Raw genomic sequence first — 12,603 nt, forward strand, 5'->3', positions numbered from 1 at the left:
CATACGAATATTTCTATGCCTATGCTTATGCATTCAAGGTTTGAATTCTGCGATGAGTTGTATGTGTACATCGATCCAAAACAACTGATTGTTTGTTTTATTCATTTATTCATTTTTCATTCCTTTTTCTTCTTTTTTTGACATCCGTTTGTCGACTGCAATGTGGCTGCTCTGGAGTGTCCTGCTTTGGAGTATGCTGGCTTGTCTAGCTGTGCAGCGTAACGAGATTGCACACTTTGTATCCTAGATCCCATCTCTGTCCGAATCGATGATGTCATTGGGTCTCAGATCATTGGACACATCGAAAACAGCGATATTGCTCGCATCTCTTTCTACATGGGAAATGTGGAATCGGAAGATATCAGCCAAGTGACAGAACGGGCGTCCTTTCTATTTGACACCATCCAAGGCTCGCAGTTTCGCATCTCGATCGATTTGCAGCAATACTTAAAATCTCCGGTGATCTATGTGGTCGCCCAAGATCTCTTGTCTTTGGAAAGAACAATTCTCAAGTATTCGATCAACCCAGAATTGGTTCGATGTGATGAAAACCTCCTCGAAATCAAGGAAATCAAGGACATGAGTGATTCCTGTGCTGAGGTTACCATTTTGTATCATGGTATTGGAGATGTGTTTGTCCTCGGAGCTGCTACGGTCGATGAAATGCCCGAGACGAAAACGATCATCAGCGATGGAATCTATTTAGGAAAGTTGCCCTTTTCTCTTTTCCCTCTGATGTAGACAGCGAAATCATGCGGTAAAGACGGTTCTCTGCGGAATCTATCGAAATTCCGTCTATACGTTCTACGCCACAGTGATCGATGCGCAATGTATTCACACCACTGTGTCAAAATCGTTTGTTCCGAGTATTTTTGAATACAAAATGAACGTTTTACTGGCAGAGTTTGCCTTTTCAACGTACGGAGACTCGTCATTTACGAATGCTTGGATGCGTCGTTTTTACGGTTCGATTTGGTTCTCTTTGTTTTATGCGATTAGCCGGCGTTGGAAATTTCGCTTTACAATATCGACGCTATCATCCATGTTCGATCTTCTCTTCCTCCTCTGTTCTAATGATTAGATATTTCGCTTCCAAGCGTGTTGCAGTCCGTTAAAGTCTCCGAAGGCGGCGTTTTGCTCGGTTCGACAGCGGAGGTGAACAAACTGCTCGAAGAATTCGACCAGGCAGAGGACGAAATAGGTGAGAAATCGCAGCGCTGTTAACTGTAGAATTGTCGAATTATGGCCAGGCGCTCATCGAATGGCGAGAATGCAGCGTAACGAACCGTTTATTCAATGGAGCGTTGTATGTGTTGGGCGAGGGAGATCTGTACGTAATGGCTACGAAGGAAGAACAAGAAGTGTCCGCCTATGAAGTTATCACGTTCGGATCGTTTATTGGGACGTTCGATCAGGAGGCTGTGAAATTGCAGGTGAAATTGGAAAATAGCGATCGGCATCGCTACCACGCGGTGATAAAATATAAGGAGCAGGTCTTTGGGCCGTTTTCGGAAGTGTGCTAAGTGTTTGTTGTTTGTTGGCAGTTCTGAGCACTTGATTTGGTAGAACTACAATTCAAATAGGAATAATAAAATAAATAATCGATTTTGGTGTGAGAAGTGTGCTTGGTATTCGCTTGTACAGTTCCTTCGCAACGAGAATGATAAAAATGCCAAAATAGGAGAGAAACCCTTGTGTTATCATCTCGAAAGCGATAGGCAAAACAAGATTGCATTGCGAAAAAAGGTCGAAATTCTGGAATTATCTCACCTGAACAATAATAGCAATCTTTTGAATTATGAGTGCCTCAGTTGGTATTGATATGGGATTCGGTTCCCAAGTCGTTGAGAAATACGAAAATCCTGCTGACGAGAAGTCTGAACCAAAGGCGGTTACTCAGACCACAGAAAGGGGAGACCAGCAGTTTGAGTTTGAATGTATTGTGTGGTGTGATTGCTAGCTATAAAATTGAATACAGCTTCTCGAAATTGGGATTAGCAGACAGAACCTCTCCCTACGTGCGTGTTTGTTTGTAATTTCATAGCTAGGACAAGGACAGTTTTAAGCGCATCGCACTCTTCTCGGTTGACTACCTTCAGTCATCGTTGGATATAGAAAAGGAATCAGTTGTGAATGGGGTGTCGCTGTCCAAGAAAGATGACCAAATCTACTTCACCTTTCCCGAGACGAAACAAGAATTGAGTGTTTCGACGGCTGTTGGGCTTCTGTTTTTATACGAGTTCTATTGCATGCTCCGACAGGAAGGAACCGTCGTCGATTCCTTCTTCTCGGTCATGATGCGTGACTATACGGCGCATCTCGCTCAGCTCAAGCCTATTTACGCCGTACGTGGATTGGCTTTCGTTTCTATCCAGGTTCCCCACTTTTTCCAGAACCCCGACATCCAGCGTCTGCAAGCGGTGCAAGCGAGCCTCCACATTCCGGAGAGCTCCTTCGTGCTGCGTTCGCTCCCCTGCGTGCTGCACTGCTTCTACTCTTCGTGGAAGAAGGCGTACGAGAGCAACAAAGAAGTCAAGAAGTGCTACGTGGCCCTGGATTTCGGCGAAACCTCCTCGCACATCTATCTCCTCCGCACCAATCGCGTACTCTTCCCTCCTTCCTTCCACCTAGCATCACTGGAAGATCGCCTGCCATCTGCATTCATCGGATGCCTCGCTCCGCGCGATCGCCGCCGCCTTCGGCGAGGCGGTCAAGGCGACGTCGCCGGAGGCGAAGCTGCTGTTCAGCACGACGTCTGGCCGCGTGGCGCTGCAGAAGTTGTCGATGAAGTGGATGTCGAAGCTGTACGCGAAGTCGAGCCGGCAGGTGGAAATAATCGAGGAAACCATGCCGGACATTGGAGAGACGAAGGAGTTCAAAGCGACGGTGACGCGCGAGAGCTTCCAGAAGGAGCTGGCTCGGTCGAAGGCTTTGGACGCGTTCTACGAATTGATTCGGAAGCTGATCGACGTGCTGGAAGCGTATCATCTCAAAGCGGACTCGCTGGTGACCACGTCTCCCATCGTCGAGCTCGACGAGCTCCGTCTCTTCATCCCCGCCTCCCTGCGCAGCCTCGCGAGCGACACGCGCGTGAAGGCGCAGCTGGAGCCTGGCTTCGTCGCGGCGGGCGCGCTGCTGCTGCAGGATCTCATTCAGAAGCAGAGCATCGCGGTGGACCCCGCGTTCTACGGATCGATCTTCTGGCCCTCGGCGGAGCTGCGCGCCGCCAACGACGCGGCGTGGAAGATCTCGGGCGTCATGAAGCTGAGCCACACCAAGACGGACGTCCCCGCGGTTACCGAGCTGCCCGCCGAGGCGCTGCAGGCGCTGCGCGGGCAGACGGACGCGTTCGTGGCCGCGCAGGTCGACGTGGAGGCGCGGCGCGACGAGGTGCAGAAGCAGCGCGCGGAGCTCTGGGGACACTACGAGCGCGTCGCGAAGAATCTGGGCACGCTCCAGGACTACGCAGAAAAACAACTCAAACTCGCACACAACGCCAGAGCTGCGGAGGCGAGTGCTGCTCCTACGGAAGGAACTGCTGAAGGAACTGCGGAGGCTGCTCCTGCTTCTACAGAGGCTCCTGCTGCTGCTACTGAGGCTCCTGCTGCTGCTACTGAGGCTTCTGCGGAAGGAACGGGGGCTGCAGAGGGTGCGAGTGCGACGGAGCCGCGACTGGCCGATGTGAGGAGGAAGCTGAAGGAGATTCGGAAGAATATTGAGGACGACACGCTTATGTTCGGGTCGCCGGAGAACATGAAGAATTTGTTGGTGGAACTGGAGAACTGCAACCAGGAATTGCTGAGATTCGGATCGTCGGTGCCTACTGTGGCGCTAGATGCAACGCCGGTCATACCACCTAGTAAGTGAACGAGGAGAAGAAGGGCTAATGGCTAGTAATCCCTATGGAAGTGGAGAAACCGCCACAGAAGAAGCGCCGTGGTTGCTGCAAGGGAAAATCAGATGTGGCTCCAAGAGGACCCGATAATTAGAGATTGTGTGGTTTTTTTGTTCAACAAACAATCAACAAAAAGACAAAAAGAATACCTAGAGAACCATTAGCTGTTGAACTTTTCCAAGACAGAAAGGCAAAAATGCTCCCCGTCAGACATAAAAGCACATCTCTTTGCGCCTAATACGGCCGCCTGTGTCTATTGACAGATCACAAACGTTTTGACTATAGGCAGTCGAAACAGTACAAATACCTACCTTGACTAAGAAAAACAATGAAAGAATGAATGGGAAATACAAAGACCCTATTTGGGTCCGTTTTGAATATTAATCAGAAAATCGTAGTACAAAAATGGGGTATAAATTATATGATTCGGTACCATTATTCGTAAATGCCGGTTATTTTGGATCATGAACAAGGCTACTCAAGAATCATAGATCAAAGTGCTGTTTGCAAATCTATTTTGCATCGATTTTAAGAGTAGATCTATTTTTCGATTTTACTGATGTCTAGTTGAATTAAGTAGAATTGCAGTCACAATTTCGAAATGAAGTGGGATTCTGTCAATGGGATGCTCATTTACTAGTCAACAGTACTATCAGCAGCAATATACGATGATGCAAGGGATCTCTGGAGCTCCGGGTGTTTCTGGCAATGCACAAGCCCCGTTCGATCCTTTTGTGATGAATCAACAGCAGAAGGACTGGTATGTTCAGCTGTTTAATACGATGGTAATAGAAAGTGGTTGAGATGATTGTCTAGGACACAGATCGAGATGGCGAGGTTTCTCAGCCAGAGGCTGTCGGCTACTTTATGCAGAGTGGCCTGCCCATGAATGCATTAGTTCACATCTACCAAATGTGTGATTTGAATAAGGATGGAAAATTGGATATGCAAGAGTTTATCTGCGCTATTCACATCGTCATGACGTGCAGATATGTTTGTATCTCCGTTCAGCGTTGATTTCTAGGGAATCCCTGTACCGAACACAATTCCCGCCAGTCTCGCCCAAGAGATGAAGCCTGTAGCGCCTGTAGCGCCTGTAGAACCAGAGGAGCCGGTGAAGCCAGAGGAACCGGTGAAGCCAGAGGAACCCGAGGCTCCGAGCGCAGCTACTGCGGATTTTGGCCTGGACTGGAACAGTATTCCTGCCAATCCTCCAGAAGAAATGAAGGAAGAGCCCACAGAGGATTTCTTCGAGCAGCCCATCGAGCAGCCCACTGAAAATCCCATTGAGAACCCCATTGAAATGCCCATCGAGCAGCCCACTGAGAACCCATCGGAAGAGCCTGCTGAGCAGTCCCTTGTCGCCGCCATCGCCCAGCCCGCGGAGGCCTCGCTGGACTTGATGGACGACTTGCTCGCCGCCGCTCCGCAGCCCGCCTCCAGCGACTCCGCGCCCACGCAGCCCGCCCTCGACGGACTCGACGATCTCCTCGACGCTCCCATCGACCAGCCCAACGATGAGCCAATGGACGCTCCTATCGATGAGCCAATGGACGCTCCTATCGATGAGCCATTGGACGCTCCTATCGATGAGCCCCTGGACGGACCTCTGGACGCTCCTATCGACGCTCCTCTCGATGAGCCCCTGGACGGGGACTTCGGTCTGGGCGGCACTGGCGATCTCTCGGACTTCATCGACGACATGCTGGACCAGAAGCCGCTGAGTCCCTCGGACATCCTCGGCGAGCCGCTGCCGCCGCTGTCCTCCGCGTCCTCCGCGCCGCCCGCCTCCCAGCCCGCCAGCGACGATTTCCTGGCCGCCCTGGAGCCCGCCTCCGCGTCCCTCGGCGCCTCGCTGGAGCAGACGACCGTCCCGGTGGAGGAGGGCGTTCCCTCGGTCATCAGCAGCAGCAAGGAGACGCTCCAGACGCGCTGGAAGGCCAACATGACCAAGTGGCGCTCGCAGGAGCTCGCCTACCAGCATCTCTGCTTGTCAAACGCCGACCAGTCCTCGGCCAACCAGGCGCTGCGCGCCTCCATCGCCGAGGCGCAGGCCAAGCTGGAGGCGCTGCAGAGCGCCACGGACCAAAAGATGCACCGCATCGCGGTGCTGCAGGCGCGGCTCAACAACCACATCGTGGAGCACTCCATCACCTACCCCGTCAGCGCCTCGCTCGCCAAGCCCGACCTCGCCAATCTCTTCGAGCCGCCCGTTCCGCGCTCCGACGACGAGGACGACGAGGCTCCGTTCATCCCCGACGTCCCCGCCTTCTGGCGCTCCCCGATCCTCGACCTCAACGGCCAGGCGCTGCCCGCCTACAAGCGGACGCGCCGCGCGCAGAAGTTCCTCCGCAAGGCCGCCGAGCCGACGCCCAGCGACGCGTCGAAGCGCGAGGCGATCGGGGATAGCGAGGACGAGACGCCGAAGGAGGAGCCCAGCGCGCCGCAGCGGATGAAGACGGCGTTCCTGCCGTCGGCGGCGCCGAATCGGTGGTACGCGAGCGCGCGGAGCGATCGACGCACGCCGGTGGTGGGTCTGGAGACGGTGAAGATGGTGCCGGCGGAGGGAAAGAAGGAGGAGAAGAAGGAGACGCTGCGGCCGAGACCGATGGCGATGGAAGCGGAGAGCTACAGCTATTCGGAGTATTCGGATTATTACTCGGATTACTCGGATTATTCGGATTATTCGGATTATAGCTATTCGAATTATAGCTATTCGGAGTTTGGTGAAGAGGAGAAGGAGAAGGAGGAAGAAGGGAAGAGGATCGAGGAGGAGCTGGAGAAGCAGAGGGAGAGGATCATGCAGCGCGAGGACGACGAATTGTTCGCTATGTCCGACGAGAACGCGGCCTTTTCGGACGACGATCTCCCCGCAGAGAAGCCTGCAGAGAAGCCCAAAGAAGAGGAGCCCAAGGAAGAAGAAAAGAAGGAAGAAGAGCCCAAGGAAGAAAAGAAGAAGGAGCTCAAGGAGGAAGTGAGCGATGTGGACTTCGGTGAGGAGGAAGAAGAGGAGGCGAAGCCAGCGCCGAAGGAGGAAAAAGAGGAGGAAGAAAAGAAGGAGGCGAAGGGAAAGAAGGGAGGCAAGAAGGAGAAGAAGGCTGGAAAGAAGGAGAAGAAGGCCGGCAAGAAGGAGAAATCCCCCAAACCCGCCGAGGAGCCGAAGGACGAGCCCAAGGAAGTGAGCGACGACGAGGAGCCGAAGGACGAGCCCAAGGAAGTGAGCGACGACGAGGAGCCGAAGGACGAGCCCAAGGAAGTGAGCGACGACGAGGAGCCCAGCAAGGAACCCAGCAAGGAACCCATCGAAGTACCCAGCAAGGAACCGAAGGAGGTGAGTGACGACGACGAGGAGGAGCCCGCTCCGGAGCCCAAAAAGGGCGATGCGGAGGCCATCGAGGAAGAGCTCAGCGAGGAGCCCAAGGAAAAAGAAGAAGAAGGAGAAGGAGAAGAAAAGGCCGCAGAAGCGAAGCCGACGGAAGCGAAGGAAGTGAAGGCAGGAAAGGATAAAAAGAAGGGAGGCAAGAAGAAGGAGGGCAAGAAGAAGGGAGGCAAGAAGGAAGAGGACAAAGCCAAGGAGGAAGCCAAGCCCAAGGAACGCAGAGGCCGGCGAGGCAAAGCGGCCGCGGAGGAGAAAGGAGGAGTGCTGGGCACGCTGAATGAACTGCAAGCCAAAAAGCCCAAGAAGAAGTCGAAAAAGGCAGCCGCTGCCAAGAAGTAATCCGCCCATCGCTTTGTGTTTGATTGTGTTTTTTGGGTGTTTGAGCGAGAAACAAGCAAATAAACCTTCGATAAGATGAAATGAAATGAAATGAAATGAAATTAGATGATAGAGCAAACAACAAAATACTCTACTGGAAGAAATGTGGAACAAACAAGGAACATATGATTAAGAATATAATACCCAGTACCCTTCACGATACTTATAAACCCTGGATTAAAAATACTATCACCGAACTGGCACTCCATATGGGTTTGAATCAAGCAAATGCTCGCATTCATCCCAATGGGGATGATTTTGTAAATGTCATCAAGTGAAAGACCCGCTTTCTGGATTACCAAATGCACGTTACGAACTATCCTTTCAATCATACTCCTCAATGCTTTCGCGATATCCATCTTCTCCAATGTCAAATACTCCTCCGCCTTTATGTTCTTCTTTCGCATCACCCTTCGCGTTGAGCTCGGAATCTCAATGCTGATCTCTTCCACATCGTTTATCAAGAGAAGCCAATCGCGTATGTTCCTTTGCACAAGCAAAACCTCCTTCATTCGAGCATCACTTCCCTCATTGCTGGAATACAAATCGATATCATACTTTAAAAAAAACATTTCGCAAAAGGTAGATTCGATTTTCTTCACAAAGAGATCCAAGCTAATGCTACTATCCACAATGTCTGCCACAAAGTGAGGCGTGCCGTCTTCCAAACGGATGACTGAACATATTAAATTAGAGCCGCATAATTGATACAACACTAAATTACAGTTTTCAAATCCACTATCACGAAAGGCCACGCAAGTATCCAGCAAAGAATACCCGATGCAGACAGACCTTTTCATACAGCTTTCCACACGAATCCCAGCTTTCTCCGTGATGGCCTTGTAACTAGCTATTTGTTTCTCATTAAAATCATCCGGAATCACTAGAACACAGAAATGAACTTGAATCTCTATGTGCTTCTCGCAAGATTCAACCAAATAGCGAATAATAGTACAGACAACGTCATCCACAGGCCAATCATGTTTCTCTGCATTTTCAATGTGATATACAATCTTTCCATTCGCTTTCATTTCCAATGGGACACAACTCTTTAGATTCTCTAAAGCTAACTCCTGCGAAGACAGGCTTCTTCCAAATAGATTAAAACTTCTGGTTATAGTGCTTCTGGGATACTGTGACTGAAACGAGCTATTGGCGACATAAACATTATCTGGTAAAATAGTAACAACACTAGGGAGGATCGGACTGTTATGCCCGTCCAAAAGTTCATACATATTTCCATCATGCAAATAAACTGCCTGACAAACTGAATCATCCACATAAATCCCGATAATATCGCGATATAAACTCATACAAATGTGAATAACTAAAACGCAATAACATTAAATTGACTGAAGTGATGCCGAACAATTGGTTCATCTTGGGACGGGCGTTTCACCCAAGTTTGCCTTTTTGTTTCTCAGGGATTATTGGGTATAGAAGCCAATGGCTAAACGTTCGGGAAGACCAAAGCCAAAATCGATCAAGAGCAAGGCGATTAACAAGAATAGCAAGCGTAAGCTTGACACTCTTGGAAAGAAGCTGAAGAAGGGGTATGCTGGTGAGGCGATTCTCTACATGACTCGTTCTCAAGCGCTGCGTAAGTTAAGTCTGAGTTTGAAGGATTTCCGGTATTGGGTAGTGTGGATGGGTAATCATTAGCCGAATTTGCATTTTGAAGGGAATCTATCCCCGCGAGCCCAAGCACAAGCCAAACAAGACGCAAACCTATTATCATGCGAAGGATATCGCGTATATCTCCCACGAGCCGATTATCGATTACTTCCGCAAGATGAAAACGTTCCTAAAGAAGGTAGTTTACGCTTTCCCTTTTCTAGCTAGCTCTCTCGCTCTCACGGTCGTGGTGAGAAATCGGAAGTTCTCCGCAAATGGGAGAACAAGCCCGAGATGAATCTGGATCATCTGGTCAAGGAGCGTTATCCGACGTTCAACGTATTATCTTTTCTTCTAACTTTTTTTTCTAATATTCCTAGTCCGCTCTGACCGATCTGGACGACGCTCTGTCGATGATCCATCTGTTCGCCCTTCTGCCCGCCACATCGAGCATCCGAGCCTCGAAATCGCAGACATGCCGTCGTCTGTGCCACGAGTGGAACTTCTACATCATCCAGAGCCGCAGTCTGCGGAAGGTTTTCATCAGCATTAAGGGCGTCTACTACCAAGCGGAGATCCAGGGCCAGAAAATCACTTGGCTCGTTCCGCACAAGTTCTCTCAGGACCTTCCTGGCGACGTCGACTTCCAGGTCATGCTCACCTTCCTCGACTTCTACCAAGTGTTTCTCCGATTCGTCCTCTACCGCCTCTATTTTACCGCGGGAATGAAGTACCCGCCCTCCGTCGACGCCCTCCGCGACTGCGAGGGCGCAGAAATCGACGCGTTAACCGCGGAACTCGACGTGGCCCCCGCGGACAGCGAGGAATCGCGGGAATTGGCCGGTCGGCGCGGGCGTTTCATCTGAGGGGTAGAGAAAAGCGCGAAGAACATTGCCGCCATGACGGTTTCGCTGCAGAACCTTCCGAGTCCCGCGGGGGAGGGCTACGAATTGGAGGAGGCGTTCGCGGAGAGCGAAGAAGCGCGGGAATTGCTGCGCAAACAGCGGGAGGCGAAGCAGCGGACCAACTTATTCGCGGGGAAAGTGTTCTTCCTCGCGCGGGAGGTTCCGCGGGGAATGCTGGAGTTCGTGCTGCGGAGTTTTGGCGGGAAAGTGGGGTGGGAGGGCCCCCACTCCCCGCTCTCCCCCGCGGATCCCGCCATCACGCACGTGATCGTCGACCGGCCCGCGCCCGCGCAGGGACTGCAGTCGCCCCGCGGGGATCGGGAGTTCGTGCAGCCGCAGTGGGTTCTGGACTGCGTCAACAACAATCTCATCATCCCCGCGGATCGCTACGCACCCGGAAAAACGCTCCCGCCGCACTTGTCGCCGTTCGTGGACAACCAGGCCGAAGGGTGGAAACGGGGAAACCGGGTAACGGGTAGATACACGCCGGAATACCAGAAGGAGATCGATGCGATGAAACGGTCCGCCGAGGGAACCGAAGGAACCGCGGGAACCCAAGGAACCCAAGGAGACGACGAGGAGGGTAATCGTGGAAACGGAGAAACGGAGAAACCGGAGGATGTGGGGAGATTCGCGCGGGAAATCGAGCGAGAGGAGATTGGGGAGGAGGAAAAACCGCGGGAAGCCGAAGAGGAGAAACCGGTGGAAACCGAGGAACTGGAGAAACTGGAGAAACAGGAGGAGAAGAAGGCGAAGAAGGAAGAGGAGGAGAAGGAACGACGATTGCTGATGGCGAAGAAAAAGCACCAGCGAATTTACCGGCAATTGGAGCAGGAGGAGAAGAAGAAGGAAAAGAGGGTGAAAGAGCTGAAGAGCAAGGCCGAGAAGGCGAAAAAGGGAAAGTAAAGTGTCGTTTTAGTCCTGTTAGAAACCAAGTTTGTTTGAAAAATGTTGAGACCTTGGCTTTGCGAGTCCATTAAAAACACAGTATATGGATTGAAGAGGGACGTGACATCGTCTTTGGGAACGCTGACACAGATTCTGTCTTTTGATGAAAATGAGGCAGTCATTTTGCTTCATGATGGAGAATATCTGATATATGGGATTTTGGACGATAAAACAAGGAAAGATCTCACCCGGGTAGCAAAAGAAGCAAACAAGAACCTTTCTCAATCCTTTGCCGTCTTAGAAGGCTTCTCTTTTTCAAAGGCGAATATTATGGATAATAGTGGAAATTGTAGTGCCCTCGTTATCTAATTACTTGTAGACGTTGATAATTATGTTATTCATATTACAGGAATGTCTATCGTGAAATGGATGTTCGATGAATCTCTTTCAAATGAATCAAAGACTCTTTTGTCAAATCTTGAGTTGGCTACACTGATCAGCAAGATGCCATATGGTATTATTGGTGACTCTAATTATGTATATATCTATATATCTATCATTTTCTAATATTCTAGGTTCTTCCTTTGCCGCCCATTTTGAATTACACAGTCTCTGAATACGACGACAGTATTCATGCCGTAAACAATGCAGAAAGCTTTGAGCACTCTCCCAGCAGCACTCTCTTTCCCTCCACAGCCGACCCATCCAAGCCAGATGAATCTCCTTCTCATCCAAATGAGCCTGCAAACGAAGAGGAATCTCCAATAGCCGAACAGCAATCCCATCCAGAGCCCCCATCGAGTCCAAGCCAGCCCTCAGCCCCCATCGAGCTTCTACCTCCGTCTTTAATCATTCCCTTATCGGAAGATTTTCAAATAAACCCCATCGCAGTGCAGGAAAAGCTGGATTCGGATTCACTCATTGCGCCCTTCCCTTTATTAGAAACACAGCCGATTGCCACAAAACCCCAAAACACGTCGAAATACTTTGACGAGGCTTCGCAGCAAGCCACAGAGGGACTCCCCATCCCGTTTACGCAGCCAAGTTGCATCCCACTCAATCAGAAACTTAAGAGAAGACCGGATTTGTCGAGTCCGAAGTTGAAGTCATTGGGATTTAATGTAGATATTGAGAATATGTTGGAATGTAGAATGTCTCGTTTGAGATGGAGTGGAGGAGTCGATGGAAGTAGATGCTGCTTTAGAGGATTGCTGTTAGAGAACAAAGAAGATATTTTGTAATGTATTTTGAGTGTGAAAACTGTTTTTTGGTGTAAAAAAGGAAAATGGAATGATGTTTGTGAATCCAATAAAAAAGGAATGAAGATATTTCTTTCATAATACATTGTTAGAATCTAAAAAATGGTTTTCAGAATTATTGAGTATATTCACTGTAGAGTTTCTATTTAATCGTGAGAATCTTGTGAAGCGTCAAGTTAATAATACAATACTATTGTGAAGATTTAACAAAACTGAATCGTCGCAGTGAAGATCTTCCATTTTTAATAAGTACTATATTTCATTCTCAACATCGATTACAAGAAT

At 50.1% G+C, this 12,603-nt stretch overlaps 5 protein-coding genes; all 5 read left to right on the top strand.

The window, feature by feature from the left end:
• Positions 1-989: 989 nt before the first annotated feature.
• GSBLH_T00001365001 (uncharacterized protein) lies at positions 990-1,523 on the top strand (the record flags this gene model as incomplete). Its single annotated transcript, XM_013039767.1, has 3 exons — positions 990-1,044; positions 1,082-1,201; positions 1,231-1,523. The coding sequence occupies 3 exons, from the start codon at positions 990-992 to the stop codon at positions 1,521-1,523; spliced, it is 468 nt and encodes a 155-aa protein (XP_012895221.1).
• A 1,261-nt stretch (positions 1,524-2,784) lies between these two features.
• Positions 2,785-3,998, top strand: GSBLH_T00001366001 (uncharacterized protein; the record flags this gene model as incomplete). XM_013039768.1 has 2 exons in its annotated part: positions 2,785-3,859; positions 3,895-3,998. The coding sequence occupies 2 exons, from the start codon at positions 2,785-2,787 to the stop codon at positions 3,987-3,989; spliced, it is 1,170 nt and encodes a 389-aa protein (XP_012895222.1). The 3' UTR covers positions 3,990-3,998.
• A 565-nt stretch (positions 3,999-4,563) lies between these two features.
• Positions 4,564-4,912, top strand: GSBLH_T00006259001 (uncharacterized protein; the record flags this gene model as incomplete). Its single annotated transcript, XM_013039769.1, has 2 exons — positions 4,564-4,680; positions 4,712-4,912. The coding sequence occupies 2 exons, from the start codon at positions 4,564-4,566 to the stop codon at positions 4,910-4,912; spliced, it is 318 nt and encodes a 105-aa protein (XP_012895223.1).
• A 4,186-nt stretch (positions 4,913-9,098) lies between these two features.
• Positions 9,099-10,132, top strand: GSBLH_T00001368001 (uncharacterized protein; the record flags this gene model as incomplete). Its single annotated transcript, XM_013039770.1, has 4 exons — positions 9,099-9,283; positions 9,315-9,465; positions 9,495-9,605; positions 9,647-10,132. 4 exons carry the CDS (start codon positions 9,099-9,101, stop codon positions 10,130-10,132), a joined length of 933 nt encoding a protein of 310 aa, XP_012895224.1.
• Positions 10,133-10,165: 33 nt separating this feature from the next.
• GSBLH_T00001369001 (uncharacterized protein) lies at positions 10,166-12,319 on the top strand (the record flags this gene model as incomplete). XM_013039771.1 has 3 exons in its annotated part: positions 10,166-10,620; positions 10,651-12,180; positions 12,210-12,319. 2 exons carry the CDS (start codon positions 10,166-10,168, stop codon positions 11,075-11,077), a joined length of 882 nt encoding a protein of 293 aa, XP_012895225.1. The 3' UTR covers positions 11,078-12,180; positions 12,210-12,319.
• Between the last annotated feature and the right edge of the window lie 284 nt (positions 12,320-12,603).

This window comes from Blastocystis hominis, assembly GCF_000151665.1.
Source record: "Blastocystis hominis, Singapore isolate B (sub-type 7) whole genome shotgun sequence assembly, scaffold_10".
In the NCBI taxonomy this organism is placed as follows: domain Eukaryota; class Bigyra; order Opalinata; family Blastocystidae; genus Blastocystis; species Blastocystis hominis.